This window comes from Polistes dominula, unplaced genomic scaffold, assembly GCF_049000335.1.
Source record: "Polistes dominula isolate Pdom_NZ unplaced genomic scaffold, Pdom_raw_medaka contig_24, whole genome shotgun sequence".
In the NCBI taxonomy this organism is placed as follows: Eukaryota; Metazoa; Arthropoda; class Insecta; order Hymenoptera; family Vespidae; genus Polistes; species Polistes dominula.
Window position 1 is genome coordinate 6,151,806 of NW_028301150.1, and position 23,689 is coordinate 6,175,494.

Below are 23,689 nucleotides of genomic sequence, written 5' to 3' on the forward strand. Positions count from 1 at the left end.
AACTCATGGAAAACTCACTTATATGTATACGCATATATAAACACATATAGATATACATATTATATTTATTTATAAAGGAATGTATATAAATTTTTTATTGTTTTTACCTAAAATTCTTTATGTGTATAACTTGCGTGGAAACAACTCGTGCGTTTTTGAACCGCTGTGAGTATTACGTAATAAAGTAATTAACATTATAATAACGTGTATAGAATATATTTCATTAGCGACATGGAATGTTTTTTCATTATTCGTACAAAATTGTAAACATTAGTAGAGAAAAAAGTATAATATTAAAGAAGAGAAAATATAAATGAATGAGCGCATTGTTGAAGACATAAAATAAGTGATTTCGTTGCTTTTCTAATGAAATGTAAAAGAAAACTTGCTTATTTTTTTTCTATTTGTTTTTTTACTCTTCTTCTAATTTAACATTCATTTGGTTTCTAAAATAAACGCGAACTACATCGAATTAATAAATATATTTCCCATTGAATAAAGGATAACTTATTGCAAAATATATTGATATATTGATAAAAGCAATCTATGATCTATTTTGAAAATTTACTTTGGATAATTGTCTACTGCTACGTTACCAAACTGAACATTTGTTGACAGGATTCATAGGTGTACCAAGAGGACAATGGAAAACTTCCGCGAAAGCCTTTGAATTTGACAACGTACCAATCACGCGAAATTTTCCAGGAGCATGGACAGCAGTTCTTAATTTATTTTTAGCAGCTTCTGGTCTCATTGAACCACACCAAACTTGAGCAAAATTTAAAAAGAACAATTGTTTTCCGGTCGCGCTGATACCAGGCAGAGTCTCATCCTTGTCGCCATTTAAATACAACCATCTTTCATAAGCCTATATCGTCATTTTAATTTATTTTTAATATGTATCAATATTTCTTATAACATCCATCATATTTCAAAGAGAAAAAGTATTTACCCTAAATGCTTGTTTGATACCACCATTATCGGCGATATTCTCTCCTTGCGTATTCATGCCATTGATTTGTGCGCCAACTTCGCTTACTGTATAGCGACTATATTGGTCTGAAATATAGCTGAACTTTTTTATCGATAATGAAGTATTTTCTAGATGGATTAAATATTGATGAGATACCAATGAATATTTTACCAATAAGACATTTTGCTCTTTCGTGAAAGCCATTAATATCTTCATTCTTCCACCATCTGTGTAGATTACCATTCTTATCGAATAATCTCCCTTTGTCGTCGAAACCATGAGTAATTTCGTGGCCTATCACTACACCGATTCCTCCGTAATTCAAGCTCCTTGGAAAGTATCTGTGATAAAAGGGCGGCTGTAGTATGCCCGCTGGAAACACTGAGATGGGGGAGCAAGTAAATAAATGAGAAATGTGCTAAATTTTATTGGCATTCTTCTATTGAATTTGTGACCGTATACGGGATTATGACTTATAACGCGTAAAGACCAGGTTCTACGTACTTTTATAATTAAATGTCTTGCGTCCATAAGAATGGACGTTTGAAGAAAAAGCCAATTGGTGCAAACAAAATCTAATAAAAAAATGAGATAATATTAAAAAGGGGACTGACTTATCTGATTTTTGAAGCGACTGTAATAGGCATTGACGACTGCGGGTGCGGTATTCCATAAAGTCTTATTAACTGAATTCCCAAGACGATCTTGTTCCACTCTTGTCAAGTGTTGTAAAATATTTAACGTATTTTCAAAGTATTTTTCTGGATGGATTACAACCTGAAGAGTATATCAAACCAAAGTAGATTAGAATATTATATTAATAGCATCTTCTACAGGATAATGCAATCGAAAGTAAATGTAAACAACGTACATCTTTATAACGTTCATTTAATAAATATGGTTGCAATATAAAATCTGGATAACCAATTCTTAAAAGCATAGCATCAACTTTTTCGCTAGCCAATCGTTTCGTCTCTTTATCGATCCACGAAGTTTGATTCAATAATTCCCTAAACGATTGTTGTATCTCTCGTGTCATGGATAATGTCTACAAAAAGTGGTATATTTATTTTTTATTTTGTATAATTAAGATTTTTTCACATGATCAAATAACTTACGTCATTCTTACTCTTTTCATCAAAATACTTTCGAACGAACATTGAACCAACGGCTATACCCATATTGGCATTGACCTGTGATACACAATTCTTCCATCTAGGAGGAGCTTGTTCTATTCCAAAGAGAATATAATAAAAATTTTGTTTAGCTTCCTGAAATCGATCGTCTAAATTGTTTACTCTGTGTCGTACGAATCTCCATAAAAGATAATTTCCTATAGTTCTAAAAAAATAAAACGATAGACAATAAGTTAAGTTAAAATTTCACATTTTGTTAATGAGTATCCGTTAGTAAGAACGGATAGCAGTTTTTCATTTCAATATTTTACCTTGGTTCGGTTTCTGAGAGTAAATAGACCAAATCTTGAATGTATTGTAGCGCAAATACAACAACCGATTCAGAATTATCCACAGGCCGAGCTAAAACGATCGATAGATATTTGTGCCAATCAATTTGAGGGACAATCGATATCAAATCAGCAATGGTCATTTTTTGATAAAGCTCAGAAACGTTTCGCCTTTCATCCGGCGAAGATGTAATCTATGAGAAAAATATTCATAATAATGAATTATATATATTTATGTAAATGCAAGAACATTTGACAAGCATATGCATATATCATTTATACAATGTGAGTTATTCATAATAATATTATTATACCTTTGCGAGTTTTGTTTCAAATTCTATCAATTGATTTGCATGAACAGTAGCATTTTGCAAAGAAGCACCAAGAAGGGTTACAATTTTAATGAAATAATTTTTATAAGCATTCAAATAAATCATATTCGACGGTTGAAGAAAATAATCTCTTGTAGGAAGACCAAGGGACGTTTGATCAAACTGCGAGAAAAATCGAAGAAAACATTAATGTCAAATAATTACATATTTATACTTATATTTAAATAATCAGCAAAATTTAAAGTCTCTTGTATCATCCGATTCCCACCTGTATAACATATTGGTCACTGTTTTTAATATCTGGACCAACCCATTCGGAAATAAGAATATTATTATTGTATAGACGCAACTGTGCGACCAAAAGCAACCAGTCAAATTTATCGGCATCCCAATCAGGTTTCAAGATAGGCCAGCCACCGAGTTCCTCTAAAAGTTGTAGCACCGGCTGTTCCATACGCTGCTCCAAGATCTCTAGGCACATTTGATTAATGCATTTAATCGTTTAAACACGGGAAATGAATACTTTATCTAGGTTTATTTGAACTGACCGTAATTCATACAACTCTGAAAATGATACTTTGCTTTGACCGTTGCATCGTCGGTATTTAATTGAACGTTAGGTGGAACTTCATCTTCGAGCAATTCTTTCAAAACAATATCCAACGATTCTCTTAACATCTCGAAGGTATCGTAGGCTGCCTTGTCCTTTGGAATGGGATTACGTTTTTCCCAGTTTCCACAAGCGTATTGATAAAAATCGTGACACGGATTGGCAGTTTTATCCATATATTCTAACATTATTTTTGCTAAAATAGATAAGCGTCAGTTGTTAATAATATAAAAACGCAATATGCGAAAAAATGCAATATTTTGCATACCTTGGGCCTCTCTGATGCTTTTCGCGTTGCCTTCGTCTTTCCAAAAAGCATGGAAATCTGTTGAATCGTGTTTATTGCGATGATCGTAATTATCAGGCCATCTTCTGTAAACGTTGCCAATAGAAACGGAATAAGTGCTAATTCGCTCGGTATGATCGATCATCCGTTCGTGCGATCGTTCATCCCTCTCATCCTTAATGTTCCGATATTTTTGATTCGATGATTTGAAATCTAATTGTTCTCTCTCTTCCGCAGCTGTCTTTTCCTCTCTTCACGTGGAACAAATAACGTAGAACGCAGAACGCAGAACGCAGAATGCGATTAGAAAGGCTGCTACATAAACGTAGGATGAAAATGAGAAAAGGATGTACCAACTTCGAGTAATCTTCATAATCCTGTATATCGCTGTATGCATAGGGCTCGTCAAATTCTAATTCTGGATTATAATCAAGTAGAAAATAATCCATTTCGTCGTTCGACGTACCTGCGATGTGCTTTTTCTGAGTGACCCCACCACTAGCTATCTGCGTTAAAATCAATCTCAAACTTCGCTACAATATGTGATTTGCTAACTTTTTCCTAATATCATTATTTCCTACTTACAACTATTTGTTTGTTTTCCTTAGGTAGGATTCTCTCGCGTATTTCATCGATCGATTTGATAGCATTGTAATCGTTACTCTTTTTCAACGTCGTTTCCTATAAAAAAAAAGATAAATTAATGTAAATAAAATAAATAAATAAATGAATAAATACCAAATGAGATTTGATCTAATTTTAGCCGAATTTCTATTATAAAATGTATTTCACAATAAATTTATAATATATCAATATATGCACATTACCGCATCCGTATGCCTCTTGCGTCGTTTCGAAGATTGTATTAAAAAATGAACGTTTGGCGGTACGTAACTTGTCTGAATTTCGGAGATACGAATTTCATCTTCATCTTCATTTCCATCAAGAGATTGCTGTATTTCTTTGCTCTCGGATGATCGGACCAAGGCATTATGATTTTCAACAAAATTATTCTTCGTCTGTTCTTGAGAATTGCGAATCGGACTAAATGTACGGTGATGAGCTAATTTATCGGTAATTTGTGATCGCGATAAAGCTATGAAAATTATAATGATCGGTAATAACACCGCAGGAATCAATAACATTAATCTAACGCGAAATCGCCAAGTATCATCGCCTTCTGTGCACCATCTGATGTATTGAAAGAATGATGATTGGGGGAGGGAAGAAAAAAAGAAGAAAAATTAATAAAGAACAAAAAAATCGAGAGTTAACTTCATAAACTACGCACTTTAGTCTACCGGTTTCTTCGTTAATAGCAAGTCGACAAGTTGGGCAAGGGCCACCATCGCTGAAAAAATCTTCGTCGTTGTATCGACTCGTATTGTTTGCCCTCATTTTACTTTAAAAAAAAAATTATCAATTTTAATGATTTATTACAAGCTTGACGAGTTTTGCTTGACAAGGATAAATATCTTGTAAAAAATATTTAAACTATTTTTTAATCTAGATAACATTGTAAATTATAGATGAACAATTAAATATAAGGGTTGTAGTAATGGTTCATTGAAAATGATAATGTATGCGCATGCGGTAATCTTTTACAATTAATAAATATTTCATTAAATAATTATTTGATAATTTGCAAAATAGTCGTCCGACCATTTGACCTTAGAATTTCTGCTCCCACTCATCTGATAAGACACAACTTTATAACAATCGTATAAAATTATACTTTTTAACGTATTTTCAACCCACGCATACACAATTTTACTACACAATCACGCAAAATCAATATTAATTATATTTTCAAATTTGATATGATACTTATTATAATACTATTTTAATAATAATATTAATAGTAGAATAATAAATATTATATGTAACATTATTTCGCTATATACGTAATCTTAATATTCTTTTAATAGTTATTTGAAAAATCGCTAAAATTTCTTTCTAATCTAAAATATATTTTATTAATTTAAATACTTACCACTATGCAAGATAATGCCAAAGTAAAAAATGCATCAACTTCATTGCTGTCACTCAATACATTGATAAGAATAAGAGCGAATATTGCCTGGACAAGTATAAAGACGACTTTGAATGATCTTGCAAGCCAAAAAGATACACCAAATTCTAAATGAAATACCTTCGATAGAGTAAACGATATCAAGGACAAGCATCAAAAGATCTGTTAGTAAAAGTAAATTTGTTCTGACACTCTTGATGCGTCTAGAGTCCGTGAATAACGATGAACAACGACGTTCGGAAGACCGTGATTACTATTGTATATACGCACGCACACTCTAACGAGTCTTTTAACATGGTCCTTACGTCGAGTTATTCTTGTCAATCGACCCTAATAACTAATGGTTATCGTCTAATAACGCAATACGACGTGTTTCACATTCTATATGTACAAAACTCCTTCGAACATATTATTACCTGTTTCCCTTTCTATTGCTATGATTTACAATTATTATAAATATTTATCGTAACGATCAAATCGTTTAAATTACTTTTTTAAAAAGAATATTTATTTTTAGATTAATAATTCGGTCATCAACATTTATTCGAAAAAAGTCGATGTTTTCTCTTTTTGTTTGTTTGATGTAATAATATTCCAGTTGGATTTTCTTAAAACTTGATTTTGATATCTATGGCCAAAATATATGTAAAAGTACGATAATAATAGCAATAACGATATAACATCACATACATAATTATTATAAATATTTATTACAATTTGTGTATATATTTTTTGGATAAAAATATACTCATAATTTTAAAAAAATATATATTTTATTCAATTTAGTTCCTCTTTTTTTTCTTCTGTTTCTTTTGTAAAACATTTGAACTTTTTCTTTTTTCCGTTGCATTTGCTTCGTTTATTTCTACGTTAGAAATGGGTTGTTGTTCAACTAATTCCTGTTTTATTGGAGGAACACTGAAACCTGGAATCTGTAATTACAAATGAAAAATATATTTTAAAAAATTTTGAAAAAATAAGTGGAATTAAATGATCGTTCCTAGATATACTTTGTATTGTTTTTTCTTTAATATTTACCTCTGGTTTAACAAGCTTGAAAATCAATTTTTCATGTTGAACGTTCGATCTATCTAAACTTAACTGCACTACAATAGGATCAAATGTTCGAAATGTTATATTTTCGTATGACTGAGAATGATCCTCTCGGTTATATATAAAATTAACAGATGATTCAGTTTTGTTTAAATACAATGTCCCTTCTAAACCATATCTTGGAATTAATATTTGTAGTGCATTTTTTCGTACGAAAAGAATATATCCTTCTTCATCTTTGACTTTTTCTCGGAAAAATAACTAAACGATAGAAATAATTAGTATATGCATATATATATATATATGTTTTTATGCTAATAATGTATACATACATGAATATTTAATGCAACTGATGCTCGACCAGCATACTGTGCCATCCTATTTCGATAGTTTAAATTAGAACATAATTTATGATTTTCTTGCTTATCCAATAATTCTGGATAAGTAACGTCTGCTCCAATACATACTGCTAAGAGACGATGTACGATAATATCCGCATATCTACAAATAAATAAAATCAAATGTAATGGTATCATTGATTTAGTGAATTAAATTACACTATATGATGTATATATCTAAAGATGAAAAATAGATATTTAACATAATACCTACCTACGGATAGGTGATGTAAAGTGCGTATATATTGGTGAAGCTAATCCATAATGATAGAATTCATTTTGTTGGTGCATTCCGCTGATGAAATATACTGCTTGCAACATACATCTTGTTGCCAAAATTCTCAACATAGTATTAAAATAAGGATTATCTTCCTTTTGCGCTTTATCTAATGATTCAGCTAATTCTTTTCCACTATTTGTATTTATTACAAAACCCTATTATAATAGATACAGAAAATACGTATGAAGAAATATATATGTAAGTTTATATATAATTAATTTATTATCTTACCTGATTTTTTCCAGCTTTAATCAATGGTTCAAAATTTTTTTGCGATGGTTCAGGATGTCTTCTAAGCATCGCACATTCTGGAAATTCCGCAAAAATTTTGTGAGCAACTGAAATATTCGCGAGTAACATGAATTCTTCGATCATAAAGTTTGTATCCCTTAATTTTTTTACTTGTACATCAATCGGTTCGTGAGTTTCGTTATCTTCTCGCAAATAGATCTCTGGTGATGCCAAAGTCAAAGCCCTGAAAATTAAAATTTATCATCTCAAATACGTTTAAGAAAGAGAGAGAGAGAAAGAGAGAGAGAGAGAGAGAGAGAAACAATGTATATATTCTCTCTTACCCTTTGTCCATTCGTTTTTTCTTCAATTTTTTTGCAAAATTATTTAAATTTCTTAATGATTCGGCAATTACATCGTTCTGATTGACGTCATCGATTTTAATTTGAGCTTCTTCATAAGTCATGGCACGACGTGATTTAATTACTGACTTACAAAATTTGGTATTTATGATATTTGCCTCAGAGTCCATTTCCCATATACAAGAAAATGTTAATCTATCTTCATTTTCTCTTAGAGAGCACAAATTATTACTTAGTAGTTCTGTATAGATATAAATATAAATAAATATATTTAAATAAAAATATCAATAATCTAAGAATAATAATACATTTTTATTTTTTGTAAAAGATTATATATTATAAAACAAGTATTAGGTGGTTCAGAAAATCGTTTCGTTTTTTGCTAACGCAATAATGGCATTAGTTTATGCAAACCTACAAATAGTAACACATGAGATCGATGAGAGGTTAAATTTATCAAATTCAACTATTTATAACCACTTGAAATGTTTAGGTTTAACCTCGAAGCAAAAATTATCTTCATTTTTACAAAAGAAAAACGAAACGACTTTCCGAACCATCAATACATTAGATTCCGTACCTGGTATCATGGAGATTCTTTTGTCAACTAGATAGACTGTAGTACCTCTTAAGGCAGCTTCCTTATCCAAAGCTGTTCCAACCTTAATAAAATGAGTTACGTCTGCAATGTGCACACCAACTTCGTAATTACCATTCGGTAATAATCTACAGTGTAAAGCATCATCAATGTCAGTACACCCTGGTGGATCTACGGAACAAATGTCTAAATGCCTCAAATCTTCTCTTGCCGCGATAACCTAAATATTATAAAAAGTTGTTAGAAGATAATTTTGGAAAACATTATCATTCTAAAATCAATCATATTTACGTTTTCCGGAATAGACCATGGCATTTTTGGAAGAAAGCTAAGTACTGCATCGGAAAATCTGCTGTGTGGAACATCATGCTCTAAAAGCAATACTTCATTTTCCGTTTCTTTATCGCCAATGTTACCTAAAGCGCGTACAAAATGTCCCAATGGGTATCTCGAATTTCTTGGCCACGAATCTATGGCTACTATAATCCTTTGTTTACTTAATAATTCCGATTGCCTAGTTTCTATTCTTACTTTAGGAATTTTTCTTTCAGCAGGTATAAAAAGATGTTTTACATTCTAAATAATATATAACAAGTGATAAACATATATTGCGTAGAAATAAATTATAATTATAAAACAATTTATCGATATAACAGATACAGATATAATTACCCCTTGAATAATACTTGGATTTAAGATACCACAATATTGTCTCCATTTTCTTCTAATAATTCCTACTATTTTCCCTGTTGGGGTTTTTTCGGTGTCTTTTACGTTAAACAAATTATTTAATTGTTTTTCATCATCTAATATGTCTGGTATATCTGTATCTTCTTCATCTTGTAATACGATATCGCTGGGAATTGACCATTGATCTTCTGGAAGAAGTTCAACCGCAACGATGTCACCGTCGATGGCCCTATTAAGCCCCATTCTACCTTGCACCAGTATCTAATATAATCCAAAAACATAACGAACGAATAAGTTGTCAATAGAATATGTAAAATGTTACGAACAAGATTTTTTTACCGATTTTTCTATTCCATCTACATTCACATTTCCTTCGAGAAAATTTTCTCTCGATGCGGAAAATGTTCCTTGAAAATATATTCCATTCTTAATACCAGAATGTAATTCAGAAGGTGGCAAATGACATGGAAAAAATTCTCGTCCTTCTGTTTCCAGTTGAAAATTTCTTTTAGATAATTTGTCTAGCAAAAAATTTGACTTTTCCAATGATTGAACGTATTCTTCCACTACACAAATTATGTTATGTTCTTTTAATATTATATACATGTACAATAATCTAATTTCATTCGTTTAAATATAACAATGTATCTTACTAGAATAGACAGGAATGTCTTCTTGCATAGCTTTCATTTTATTTTCCGCATCGTCTGTTAATAAAACAACGAAAACTTTATGTCCGTTAACATTTAAATGTTTATTGTACCATTTTGTTGCAACGCGTATAGCTCTATCATTGCGATCATTTATATTTTCCCCTGGTACTCTTTCCACGTAAGTTTCTCTTCGCAAATAAAACAAAATGAATGAATTATAACATAAATGGTATAAATAATTGTTATATTTAATATAAATGACTTACTTGTGATGTTCATTGACAAAAATATAAAATCTTCTTTTAACATCGGCAATGATTTCTTTTAATCTTTTATAAACGATTGGACTTTTGTGTTGTACTTCTTTTAACACAGTTTGTAAAATAATAACGTTGTAAAAAACATTTTCTGACAATATGTCAATCTAAAAAGATACACAAATATAATTTCAAACCAATGAAATGCTTACTATTAAAATGGTAACAAAAAAAAGACAAAATACATTAAACAGATTACGGATGGCTTACTTGATGTAAAATAATATTAGTATCCAATACAAGATAGTATGGTGATGAAAAAAATGTGCTTTTTGCACTGGTATCTTCATCATCTAGTATGCATTCTCGATCTTTTTGTTTGCAAAGATTTGTAACATTGTTAGAAGTTTCTTTGCAGATTTTGGAACCACACCAAAGATCATCCCGCAAGTAGTGTTCCTTAACAGTCTAAATAATATAAAGAAACAAATTCACAATCTTATGTAAAAAAGCATAATTATAGTGGTAAGAATTATTTACATATATTCGTTATACCTTAAAAATATTTCCGCCTTTAGTCTTTCTAAAATATACTTTTGTCGTTAACATTGTTTTAATAATATTAGATATTTCATTAATACATAATTAATTGTATTTTAAAGAAAAATAAAATCTTCTGTTTAGGTTACTGAATTATATATTTATACACGTGAAAAAATCAAGACCACATTAGCACCACCTGTAGTTAAATTGTTTAACTAAAAGCTCTTAATTTGTAAAAAAAAACTGTTTACGCATGCGTATCAAAAGAATAATGCGGCGAGCTGAGGCAGGTTGGTACTGCTTAAGCACGCTGGTTAAAAGAAGATAGGTAATCGAATAAGATTAAGTGAACTTGAAAGAACATGGTGTACTTTATTAGGGATCCTGTAGGAGGGATGCGCCATTCATATTCAGCTCATGTGCCATTGGCTGAAAATTTTGGGGACCGCTTGAATTTATAATAATTTTTTCGTGTAACCTATTCTATTTTAATATAAATTTTTAATTATCATTAAATATAGTTCATTTTTTTCTGTATTTGATGCAATTCATTATTTCATAATTATTTCAATGTTTGAATCATTCGCGCGCAAAATCGAGTTCCGGTCCCCCAGCAATGTACATGGCGCATCCCTCCTATAGGATCCCTATTTAATTGTAGTACAATAGCGTAAGAAAACGAATGAACAAATAATTAAAAAATTAAAGTTCAAATGAGTGAGAGAATAGATAAATAGATGAATAATATGTTCTTTGTCGATTGGCAACACTGCTAGTAAAACAATTGCGACTGAATTTGCTTCCTGTGACCACCGCAAGATAGAGCTAAAATGGCTCACATTAATTTATTATCAACAATTAAATGAGACAAAATAAATTTCGTAAATTGAAAACGTATTTAAACAAAATATGTGTAATACATTTGTATCAATATTTTTATTAATTGCATTATGTGAAAGATTTAGTGATAATAGTACTGCAGCAAATATATAATATAATATAAGATTTTATAATTCATTTAAAAAGATCTTATTCCAGTAATATACGTAATATACGTATTTATATAAATAAGTCTCTCTTTCTAATACATATTCACTTCATAAATATATCAATGTTTAATAATCACTGATTGTATAATTTAAACCGCACAATCAGAAAAATAAAACAGAGAGAGAGAGAGAAATAGAGAGAGAGAGAGAGAGAGAGAGAAATAGAGAGAGAGAGAGAGAGAGAAATAGAGAGAGAGAGAAAAGAGTCCATTTGTAGTTTACATATAATATTACGAAAAACTCAAATGTAATAGTAACTGTAACTAAAGATTATCGTGAAAATATTTTCTACACTCCATTGTATTGATAGACAATTTTGTAATAGTTTTATGAATTTCGTATGCCAAGTGCTTGTTCTAACTCGGCTCGTTTTTGTTGAACTTTAGTGTAAAAATAACGACAAACAGCTTCTTGTGCCCAAGGTTGATAATAAAATTCAGCTCTGCGTTCTTCTTCTGGATTTCCAACGACATCTGTCATAGTTTTCAAATCTCTTGTTTGAGATATAATCCACTTGTTAATAAATTGTTGAGGATCCTTAGCAAAGCTTAGGAAAAATTCACGATTCGTTTTTAATTGATTAATTGTATCAACGGTCTCATGTATTTTGTTATCTAAACTTTGTATCTCTTGTTGACTTGCAGTCGATAACAGAAAATTATTCATTTGCGTTTTTAATGTATCATCGACTTCAACTTCTATATCGTAACACGCAGTTTGCTTAGTTTCTGTGCCTAAATCAAAGTTAATAGATAGATTTAGAAATAGAAAAGTTTACATATACTGTTTTAAATAAAGTATATTTTTAACTGAACTTACCTTCTACGCTAATAACATGATTAATCACAATGGGATCAGGTGGATGCAATAATGGATTTAATCTTTGTGGTATTTCTGCAAATTTCATTCTGGGGCAAGTAAAGATTTGTTCTAAATATTTGTCACAATTAATGAATTCGCGTTCATGACTGTCTTGAAGCTTATGAGTTTTGATATACTGCCAAAGTGCTGAAATAATAACAGGCCGAGTTTGCGTATGTACACCTAATAATCGTGCAAGTCGTGAATCTAATTTGAACTGCAACAAATAATACACATGTAAATTATAATTATATTTGAAATATTTATTCGAGAAAATGATATACATATGGGACATTCCATGTAAAATCGGCCACTTTTCCAGCTGATTCCTTTCGATTCAGCTGAAAATTTTATGTTATTAATGAGACATTTTAATGATTTTTTTCAAATTTTTTCAACCACTCATTTTTAAGATATAACTAACCTAAGTTTAAAATTTGTGAAATAGGAAATAGTACTTTTGAGAAAGTAAAAAAAAATCAAAGAATGAAAAAAGTTAATTTTCACGTTTAAACTGACATGGAATGCTCCTATATAGATAGAAAAACAGATGTGGATAATATGAAAATATGTAATACCTGTAAAGGTTGATAGTCGAGAAGTAAAAGAATAGTACAACGAACATTTTTGTCTCCGGGTCTCTTGACTTGAAATCCATCAGTTTCTTGTGTAGTTAATGTACGATGCCATTCAACTAAATGATTATCTGGTCCATATAAATCTTTATCTAATTCAATAACTAAACTTTTAAAAAAGGACGAAAATTTTCTTTTCACCTGTTGCACAATATACATATAAGAAAAATGTTATTACCAACAAGAATATAAAATATAAAATGTTGTTAATGCAAAAGGATTGTATATTATACCTTGTTGGGATCATTTTTAGTATCATCTAACAATCTGCCTTCGACTCTGAGTTCCCAAGAAGCAACCGAACCCTCCTCCCCCTCAGCTGCTTCTTTTGCTGGATAGAATGTATTGGAAATAAAAATGCGTAACTTCCGTTTCTGTTTCATTGGACGTTTCAAGGCTTCTTGTATATCAAGACGTTTACGCATTATAGTTGCATCCAATTTCCTCTCAAATGCTAATAAATCCATATAAGCTTGGGACTCTGGTACCAGATCTCGTACTTTTTGAGGTAATATCTTGTCAGCAAGTTTCTTTTTCTTCTTGGATGTGGAATGTGAAAAGTCACTGTTCCAAAAATACCTACATAAGTTTTTGTAAAAATTACAGATTCAAGGATCAATGTGTGTACAAATTTGTTGGCAGCGTGATGATGACATGTATGGTTCCTGATTTTCCAGAGAAATATGAGATCAATCGTGTATGAGTAAATTAGTGATTATAGGTATACCGTTATAGGTATAATGTTATATCAAAGTAATGTTGATAAAAAAAAATGTATGTAAAACAATTATTCTAAAAGTAGGCGTATTTGTTTTCCTATTAAAATAAATGAAAAAGTGTATATTACAGGCGATATCTATTACATACGGTTTTTGCTGGGATAAAGGTATTCTTTGATCGGCGCTTCTTTTACCAACAGGAGGCGTTGGCATTGGACCTTGACGCATATTGGTATAAGGCTGATTAGGTCTCATTATTCCTCCTGGTCCTGGTGCTGTGTTGCTCATTTGCGGAGGAGGTGTAAATCCAGATCTTTGTTGCATCTAGATGTAAAATCATAAAAAAATCTATAGCCATGTGTCTGCATTGCTTTGATATCAAATAAGGATACATTAAAAATATTAGACACTTACTGGAAAATTTGGTCCTGAATATTGACGCAGATTTGGTGGTACAGATGAAGGAGGATACCGTTGTGGTGGAGGACCATTATTTCCTGTATTCGGAACAGGAAATCTTTGCGCCATATTTTCTTATCTATTCTGCATTCAAAATAAAATATATTTCAATATTTTTATTCTATTATTGGTACTATTCTGAATCCAGAAGTCTTTGAACTATATCAATACAATATTGTAGATTAAAGTAAATAGTTGAGAATTTTCTATAATATACATACATGGATTACAAACATAACCTAAATAGCACTTAAATACTTTTCTACATTAAATATACAAGACTACTCACACACAGCACAAATTATCCGATTTATTTGATTTATAATTGTTGAAAGTTATTTAAAATTAAAATATTACAAATAGATGTGACCAATAGAAAGAATAAATCATAAAAACACTTCAAAAGAGGCTAACACATGAAAAAAATCTCCATATTTAAACATTATATATAAGCATTATATACTTGTGTAATATTTAAATTTCTAATATATACAGATACATTTAAATAATTTAAAATGTACACAATGCAACGGCACAAACTGAATAACAAGTAATAAGAAATAGCAGAGGACTCATAACGCTAATACGAAGCTTCCATATTAAATTCTGAGATGTGAGACATTGCTTATGTCGCCATCTAGTTAGTATCCTATTTGAATTTTATCTACAATAGGATTTAATATTGAATAAACTTTATTCTTTTTTTATTTTGTGATATGATTTTATAAGAGCTTATAGTTATAAGGATTTCTTTAAAAAAAATATTACATGTACCAACTTATTTATTATTACATATTTTGGAAACATCGTATCACACCGCCATGTTAATTCATTCGACTAGACTTGACACTAACTCCTCGTATTTTTGATTATCTTACAATTAGACTATTAGGTGATGCAAAGATAATAAGTTTAAACAATTACATATCATTACAATGATCATTTACGAAAAGACTAATCGCGTTTTTAACTCATGCCTTATTTTAAGACGATTTCTACGTTAACTAACATGTTAGCATTCATACTTATACACATATCAACATTACAATGCATCCCTATTTCGACATACCATATTTTGTAGTAACTAAATATACATATATATACTATCTATTTAAGTATTGTCCCTAGATTGTTATAATCAAATTTCCAAAAAATAATGTATATATACATTTATATCCTACTGTTTCAACATTTCTGTATATATATATATATATATATATATATATATATATTAATTAATATTATACATATTAAAATAATAACATTACTAGGAGACATTATTTTCTTAAAAATAAAAAAGGATATTGATAAACATTTTGAGTTTTCAAATTGAAAAGCATATTGTGCCAACAATGCAGACTCCGTTAACAAGAATAAAAGTTCTAAAGTGACGTCGTGTAGTCGTGTTAATAGATCTCTGTAATCAGTGATCCCATTCGTACGATTTTACGGTAATTATCCCTGTCCAATTTTGAATTTTGAAAGCTTCATGACCTTTTTTTTCAGTCATCAAATTTAATAAGTTTGGGTTTAACTAGTGATTTTCGATTTTCGATGTTCCGGTTTTCAAGAGTTGAAGACTAAAAAAAAAAAAAAAAGAAAAAGGTCATCAACTTCGAAAAAGTTGGAACTTGCACTCTTTTTCCAGATTTTGAAAATCTCATCCGAGAAATTATTGGAATTCAAATTTTTCCCGGGGCGTATAATAATTTTCCGCCCCTGTGTCGATCAGACGAACTAAAGTCTCTGGGATCACTGTCTGTAATGTAGGCGACGTAAGCGTACGTCAGCCATAAGATAAAGGGAAAGTTCCCTTTTGTGATTAAGTGATTAGTTTTATATTTGTCTATTATGCAATAACCTCATTAGTAATAAACGACAAATAGTCGAATGAAAATTAAAGTTGCCTTTTGTCGTTTTGAAATAAATAGTGCTTTTGTGATTGAAATTTACAGTATATTGAAAACATACAGTACATAACATATTTTGCACAAAATGGTGCGTTAATCTCTGCATAAGAAAATATTGGAAAAGAAAGTTTTCTTTACACGTAGTATTGTCTTTCTTATTTTTCTAGATGCAATTTATGTTGTTGTTCAGCCGTCAAGGTAAGCTACGCTTGCAAAAGTGGTATGTCGCGCATCCGGATAAATTGAAGAAGAAGATTACGAGAGAATTAATTACGACAATACTTGCCCGGAAACCAAAAATGTCAAGCTTTTTAGAGTGGAAAGATGTCAAAGTTGTTTATAAAAGGTATCTCTGACTTATATTAACACTCAGTATATATTTAGTTTGCCATTTGTTAGAATATTCTGATTTTTGTAAAAAAGAAATAATAATAGTAATAATAATAATAATATTTCATTTTAGATATGCAAGTTTGTATTTTTGTTGTGCAATAGAACAAAATGATAATGAATTGCTCACTCTAGAAATTATACATCGATATGTTGAATTATTGGATAAATATTTTGGTAGTGTGAGTAGAAATTACCAAATTTCTCCTTTCATCTTCTTTGTTAACTATTTTTACATATACAACACGCATGCATCTGTTTTACTGTATATTTTGTTTAGGTATGCGAGTTGGATATAATTTTTAATTATGAAAAGGCATACTATATATTGGATGAATTATTAGTTGGCGGAGAAATACAAGAAACAAGCAAGAAGAATGTATTGAAAGCCATTGCAGCTCAGGATTTACTACAGGAGGTTAGTTATGGAGATGTACCCATTGAATTGTAATGTTTCTTCTTTGACAATGTGTTCGTGTGACTGTTTTTTCCTAAATGTGATACGTTGATCATTTAAACGTGTAGCATATATAGAAATTTGTTCAAACTTTAGTTAGCTATATACATATATGTTATTTTTGATTAAACATGCATAATAAACTTAACTTTAACTAGTGCTGCACTTTTAAATGATCCATGGATACTATTCTTATTAGTAGTAGTTATTGTGTAATATCTCTAACAAGAGTAATATGCAATTTTTAAATGATAGACAAAAGAACAAGATTTCTATGCAAAAAATACTACTAAAACTGTGATGCAAATGTGGTTTGCATGTTTATCTTTTTTTTATTGATATAATAACGTGGTATATACATATATATTTTTGATATAACAGTTTTAGATATATAATAATTATATTTTTTTAATACCTATTGCATTAGGAAAAAATAATTTGACAGCGATTATAATATATAAATTAATAGGGAAATTTTTAATATACATCAGAAGCTATAAGATCAAATAATAATAGCAATTTAAATTCTCTCTATATTTTTTGCGATATTATTATTAATGACAATGAAAGTATACATTTTTCTTATTTTTGTTTCATTAATCATGCTAGTCGTAAAAAATATTTTACATGCTTCGCGTACAAATGATTCATTGTTTTATTCAATACTATTATAAAAGGTAGACTTACAATTTTAGTACAAACGACGAGTCAGTCGAAATCAATATTTATTGGCTGAATTTGTTATTTAACATATTCATCGTAAAATTTAATTACGTTTAACAATTTTTAATTGACATTAATTTTTTTCTTTTTATAGTATTTTATAAAATAATATTCCTGTATTTTGATTAATTGAAAATTTCTTATTAAATAATAATACTTTTTGTATTCTTTGGCTATTTATGTACTTTTTATTTTTGTTTAATTTATGGAATCGGTGTAGATGAAAGGTTATTTTGAGAACCATATTAAGTTCCTTATCTTATTTTATACAGTAACTAGTAATTATATAAACATGTTTAAGAAATATTTTATCCATGATTGAGTTAATCTAGTAAAATATGGAGAAGTAAATATTCTAATGGCTAATCTTGCGTGCATAGATTGCTTAATGTGTTTGTTAATTGATTATTTTAAGCGAGCTTGTATAGCGAGATTTTATATAATTATTTATGACAATACTATATACTGTGTATGCGGTAGCATCTCCATGGAAGTAAACTCTACTGCATGACCATGTGTTTTTCAAATACGTTTTTTATCTATAGAAGATTCTCAACGAGTCAATTATGGTGTGCCAAGATCAATGAAAGATGTTCTGTTGTTAACATAAACTAATTATATAATAGTAACCTAGGCAGAAACTATGTTTTCATTTATATTTAATGTGCCATGTAAATGATGTACATATTTTATGAGAGATAACAAAGCATATATTAGAGATGATATATAAATCATAGAAATAATAAGGGAAGTTGCATAATATACAATGTATTGTATCTAGTCAGTTTGATTCACAAGAATGTAAAACAACTATTCTTGTATTAGCATCATATATGTATTGTATAGGCTACTAATTTATTTCATGTAATAATAAACTGATTTTAGTTTTGGTAGAATATGAAAGAAAGATTTTTTTGTTTCTCCTCTAGTTTGTTTGGGTCTAGTAACGTTCTATTGCTTTGTTGCAATGATAAGCTTGCCATTATATTTGATATTATTTTATTGATATTTCAATGATTGTTAACGAACATAAGCATGCTTACCTTGTTATTATATACATTACAGTATTGCCATAATATTAAGGAAAATATTATAGTATCTAATATATACTAGTATTTTTCTCTCTTTCCATTATTAATAACGTTACTATTTCATGTTAATAACAGGAGTCTTTGAGAAAAAAATTTAACATCATTTGTTATGTAGTTTTATGGCAATATTTTGACAAACGTGAAAATTATTGCTATGGATATGCTGCCAATTATACATATTTTCTTGACAATATGTATTATGGACATTTAATAAATAATGAATTCTTGTTATTCTTTCAATTTAGTGTTTATATGCGCGCGTGTTTGTGTGCATATGTATTGTTATTGTATTCCAATAATAAATTTATTAACGTTTATACCAGACGATAGAAATTATGTTACCAACTATTTATAAATTGCACGTAAACTCTTTACCTATCCCAATGAGAATATTTTATTCACTATTAGCTTTTAGTTGCTTGTTACTTTATATGATGCTAATGCTATTATAATTGTTTAAAAAAAAAATATACAGTTAAATATTATTTTAAAAGAGACATATTTATTATACCATCATTATTGGAAATGTTAACTTGTGAATATTATAGTGATAGTTTTTGTGTACCATCTTGTGTACCACCGATACATATAAAGACTGTTAGTATTAATTGTTTTAAAGTATTTATAATTATATATATATAAATGTGTACACACGGCACTGATATAAATGTAAACATTGTGAGTGCATAAAATAATAATAGGTATGTTAAGAAACATAATATAATGAATATGTAAGAATAATAGAAGTACATTTATTTTGGCTGTACTATCAGAATCGATTGAAAATCGATAAAATAGTTTGTATGATGTTGTAGAAATGAAAGTAAAAAGTGTTAACAAATTAATTTGCGCAAGAGTATGCGTTAACTAGTTAGCGTTTGTTTCTTTGTGGAAGGATGAAGCTGTGGAAGGTGCTCTGCGGGAGATAGGGCTTTTATAGGTGCTGCATTCTTATATATTCTACATGCCAGAAATGACTCTACCTGGATGAACATCTGCATCGAAAAATTCACCTTGAGAACTATGTCGTCGTGTGCATCATCATATGTGTCAACTTTATCACAAGAGATTTTCTACATAGATTAATCTCTTCTTCGCCGTTCAGTTCTCTCTTTCTCTTTCTCTTTCTCTTTCTCTTTCTCTTTCTCTTTCTCTTTCTCTTTCTCTTTCTCTTTCTCTTTCTCTTTCTCTTTCTCTTTCTCTTTCTCTTTCTCTTTCTCTTTCTCTTTCTCTTTCTCTCTTTCTCTTTCACCTTCACTTTCACTTTCACTTTCACTTTCACTCTCTTTCCCCTTCAAATTTGAAAAATAATGTCATATTTTTGTACCAACAGATTGTGCAGTATGAGAATTGAAAAGTGGTACAAAATAATATAACATTTCAAAGATACAAATTTTATATTCTACAATCAGAATTTTTCACTTGTATTAATATTATATCATAGTTATCCTGTAGATTTTGACGATCTATAACTGTGGCAATAATATCTCATACGTATTTAGAAGAACATAAGAAATTTTCGAACAAAATCTGTATTCATATACGTTATATGTCGGAAGAAACTATTTAGAATTTTGGTGGTATAACTAGATAAAAAAACAGAAGGAAGGAAGGAAGAAAGAAAGAATAATTTATATGTATACACAAATTAGATAGATATCTTTAATAGTAAATAAGTACAATTTGGAATCATCTTTATATGTATGTATATCTACGTAAGCGTATAGTATAAGCAATAAGATTTGATCTTTCAATGTGAAACAAGAACATCGAATGTATTTGTAATAAATTCATAAATGTATAACGTTAAGAAATTTTTGGACAAATCGCGCTTCAATTTTTTTACAAATTGTGATTTAGAAATTTTTTCAAATGTTCAAATAAGAAATAAAACTAATATATTGAGTAAATAATAATAAAAAAAAATATTATTTTAACATTTGTGTTCTCAGTCCAATAATGGTTCGTTTTGTATAGATTTTTGTTTATTAACACAATTAATAATAATATATGTGAGGTGCCCTATAGCATGCTAAAGAAAAACTGTTTAAACTAAGCTTAAAAATTTAGGCGCTGTATATAAACGTGCACTATACACATCACTTTATTAATAAAAATGATTACAAAATTACTTGATTATATGAAAAGGGTTCAGTTCATCATTTGAAGCTGCAACAAGAAGATAACTTGAGTCAAAGTAGGTACGTGCTTGCTTACTCATATATATTCTGTGATTATAGTATTATATAGACTTTATAATAGGAAGCAGCATCAAAGTAATTGATCCCTATTCATATATTATGTCAAAGTACTCCAAAAAATTTTCCAAAACTATTCACATTGCTTATGTTTCAGGAGGAGACCCCGCAAGGATTTTTCGAAGATCACGGATTAGGATAATATTTTTTCAGGAGTTACTTTTTCTTTCCAATTGGCAAGACATTCTATAGAAATGTCCTATCATTCCAGGAAATTGATTGCATTTTATGTGTAAGCTACTATTTTACTTAAACTATTAAGAATGAATAACGCACTAAAAATCTTTTAGTAAATGTTATTTATATATATATATATATAATATTTATTTTAAATGTTATGTATATATAAATAATATTTATTTAACAAATTTTAACAAGAAATATGTTATTCTACGATTATCACTTTTCAAAGATTTAATTAAGTTAAAGAATAGCGTAATATACGTATTACTAAGTCACCAGTCAGTATTTTCTAAATTAGGTACATTGCTTTTTTACAAGTAGCAATGTTACATATCAGGTAAAGGAAGACTTGTCAATGAATTATATCATCTATATTAATTCATTATTATAATATTTCAAGTTGTTTACGTTTTATCTTTCATGCTGATCCAATGACTGATGAATTATTTGTAAAATGTACTTATTGTTGGAGAACCATTATTATATTGTTTATACGAATAATTAATGATTACATTTGAACAGACTGCTCTGTTGAACCTTGGGTGCACAATTACATTTAGTTAGACCGTGTAAACGTGTATATAATATAATATTCAAGTTATACAGATTTTATGTTTACTCAACTATTTAGTATTATACTGTTGCTAATTACAGAAACGAATTTATATCTAAGGCCATTGTTAACGATTTTCATAGCAGTAAATAACAGTTATTAGCAGTAAATATCAGATATTTTCCATTTGTATGCTCCATAAAATGTATATTCCAAGTATACATCACATTTTCCATCACATTGTCTCGTTAATTCATGTTATAATGTTCTCATTAAATTTTTCATATCCTTAATCTATTTGACGAACTAAGGAAAGGAAAATAATATTGAATTCTCTAACGTATTGAAAATAATTATTCGTAAGGAATAGCACAAATATGGGTATCAAAGATTGTTTCTAATTCAAATATTTAGGGTACAGGTAGCTCCTGCTCTATGAATTATCGACATTTCTTCAAAACGAAAATGTCTCTCTTTTAACAAAATTTCTTTAAATTAAACAGATTTAAACTATATTACACACACTTATTAGATTGCTGATGAGAGAAATGAATAATCAGAAGCAGAAGAACATTTTTGAATTCAATTGTTAAAGTGGGATCTATCTGTATGCTGAAGATATTCTTCAATTTAATAATGACAATAAATATATATACGCACGAAAAAAACACTAATAGGCGCTCGCGCGTACACACATACATAAAATTAATATTAAATATAAATATATTCAAATATTATCTAACAGAATTTGTATAAACGATTAAATGATATCTATCAAGGGTCCGATTTTCTTCATCAAACGATGTTGATTATAACGTAGAACTACGTAAGGTATAGGAGTACGTAAAAAAGGCATATTTATTAGATTTATCGCTGAAATAAAAAGAAATTTGAATGACTCTGTAAAGTTTGTATAATTGCTTCGTAGGACATATTTATAAATGGCCTAGAGCCATTTAATTTGTCGAAATCTTTAGACGTCTTGTGAAAATATTTTCGATTTTATTAATCATACATTTAAAAAAAAGTAAGTGAAAAATTAATTGTCATTTTTACAATATCAAACGAGAGCATGATATGAAAGTCTGAAGAAAAATATAATAAAAAGAATAGTTTACTTTTTTTTTGCGTAGTTTTGACTTTATCCGAATACGCAGATATTTTTCATTGCAACGTAATCAAAAATAGGTTTAAAAATATTTTACGTTTTATGTAAACTGTGTGTGCTCAACTGTTGTGCACACGTTTATAGAAAATACATGCAAATTAATAGAAAAACATTTACCAATGTTAAGATTGAAATATGTATGTATTTTATGTTAAGACTGCATTGATTGCAAATAATGCTTTGTGCTCCGTCCATAATAAATAAAACAAATATAAGAATAAATATATTCGATTAGTTTTGATCACCTTAAACGATGCATCTTTGCCTACCGATCAAACAAACTTGATTCGATCCTATCCCTTTATGCATGAAATTAACAACGGCTCGGACTTTTCTTTTTTTACTTTAATTTAAATTTAATTTTTATATTTCTTATTATATAAAATATATTTTTTATTGGCAGTGTTATTTTTTGATATTTTCATCTTTAAGCAACATCCGCTTGTTACGAAAGCTGATCGACGAATGAA

At 29.2% G+C, this 23,689-nt stretch overlaps 4 protein-coding genes across 11 annotated transcripts; 1 reads left to right on the forward strand and 3 right to left on the reverse strand.

Annotated features, from left to right (window-relative positions):
- Positions 1 to 47: 47 nt before the first annotated feature.
- LOC107066511 (neprilysin-4) lies at positions 48 to 5,976 on the reverse strand. 6 transcript variants are annotated; one of them, XM_015321178.2, is made up of 17 exons: positions 5,819 to 5,976; positions 5,660 to 5,746; positions 4,958 to 5,068; positions 4,494 to 4,857; positions 4,252 to 4,347; positions 4,024 to 4,172; positions 3,649 to 3,917; positions 3,319 to 3,576; positions 3,039 to 3,241; positions 2,753 to 2,932; positions 2,421 to 2,632; positions 2,092 to 2,314; positions 1,845 to 2,021; positions 1,588 to 1,750; positions 1,130 to 1,354; positions 953 to 1,059; positions 48 to 868 (listed from the first exon to the last, which is right to left on the reverse strand). In XM_015321178.2, exons 3-17 carry the CDS (start codon positions 5,062 to 5,064, stop codon positions 593 to 595), a joined length of 3,009 nt encoding a protein of 1,002 aa, XP_015176664.1. In that variant the 5' UTR covers positions 5,065 to 5,068; positions 5,660 to 5,746; positions 5,819 to 5,976; the 3' UTR covers positions 48 to 592. The 6 variants fall into 6 exon arrangements, 4 of the variants coding, with proteins under 4 accessions (XP_015176664.1, XP_015176665.1, XP_089033858.1 ...); XM_015321179.2 differs by having other exon boundaries at positions 1,145 to 1,354; positions 5,819 to 5,975; XR_016178351.1 differs by having other exon boundaries at positions 791 to 868; positions 953 to 1,070; positions 1,145 to 1,354.
- A 409-nt stretch (positions 5,977 to 6,385) lies between these two features.
- On the reverse strand, positions 6,386 to 10,976 carry Dis3 (exosome complex exonuclease RRP44-like protein Dis3). The gene is made up of 14 exons (XM_015321177.2): positions 10,776 to 10,976; positions 10,491 to 10,688; positions 10,230 to 10,387; positions 9,964 to 10,151; positions 9,650 to 9,876; positions 9,293 to 9,571; positions 8,912 to 9,196; positions 8,603 to 8,840; positions 8,005 to 8,263; positions 7,661 to 7,904; positions 7,364 to 7,584; positions 7,084 to 7,252; positions 6,737 to 7,012; positions 6,386 to 6,630 (listed from the first exon to the last, which is right to left on the reverse strand). The coding sequence occupies exons 1-14, from the start codon at positions 10,827 to 10,829 to the stop codon at positions 6,481 to 6,483; spliced, it is 2,946 nt and encodes a 981-aa protein (XP_015176663.1). The 5' UTR covers positions 10,830 to 10,976; the 3' UTR covers positions 6,386 to 6,480.
- Positions 10,977 to 11,680: 704 nt separating this feature from the next.
- Positions 11,681 to 15,197, reverse strand: Bap60 (Brahma-associated protein 60). 2 transcript variants are annotated; one of them, XM_015321173.2, is made up of 7 exons: positions 14,776 to 15,197; positions 14,442 to 14,570; positions 14,176 to 14,351; positions 13,542 to 13,887; positions 13,252 to 13,449; positions 12,632 to 12,890; positions 11,681 to 12,546 (listed from the first exon to the last, which is right to left on the reverse strand). In XM_015321173.2, exons 2-7 carry the CDS (start codon positions 14,553 to 14,555, stop codon positions 12,140 to 12,142), a joined length of 1,500 nt encoding a protein of 499 aa, XP_015176659.1. In that variant the 5' UTR covers positions 14,556 to 14,570; positions 14,776 to 15,197; the 3' UTR covers positions 11,681 to 12,139. The 2 variants fall into 2 exon arrangements, with proteins under 2 accessions (XP_015176659.1, XP_015176662.1); XM_015321176.2 differs by having other exon boundaries at positions 13,542 to 13,872; positions 14,776 to 15,195.
- Positions 15,198 to 16,235: 1,038 nt separating this feature from the next.
- Positions 16,236 to 23,445, forward strand: AP-1sigma (AP-1 complex subunit sigma-2). 2 transcript variants are annotated; one of them, XR_016178356.1, is made up of 6 exons: positions 16,236 to 16,484; positions 16,564 to 16,742; positions 16,860 to 16,968; positions 17,067 to 17,204; positions 19,953 to 21,258; positions 21,413 to 23,445. XR_016178356.1 is itself a non-coding variant. In XM_015321172.2 (5 exons), exons 1-5 carry the CDS (start codon positions 16,482 to 16,484, stop codon positions 21,455 to 21,457), a joined length of 474 nt encoding a protein of 157 aa, XP_015176658.1. In that variant the 5' UTR covers positions 16,236 to 16,481; the 3' UTR covers positions 21,458 to 23,445. The 2 variants fall into 2 exon arrangements, 1 of the variants encoding a protein (XP_015176658.1); XM_015321172.2 differs by lacking the exon at positions 19,953 to 21,258.
- Positions 23,446 to 23,689: the final 244 nt, after the last annotated feature.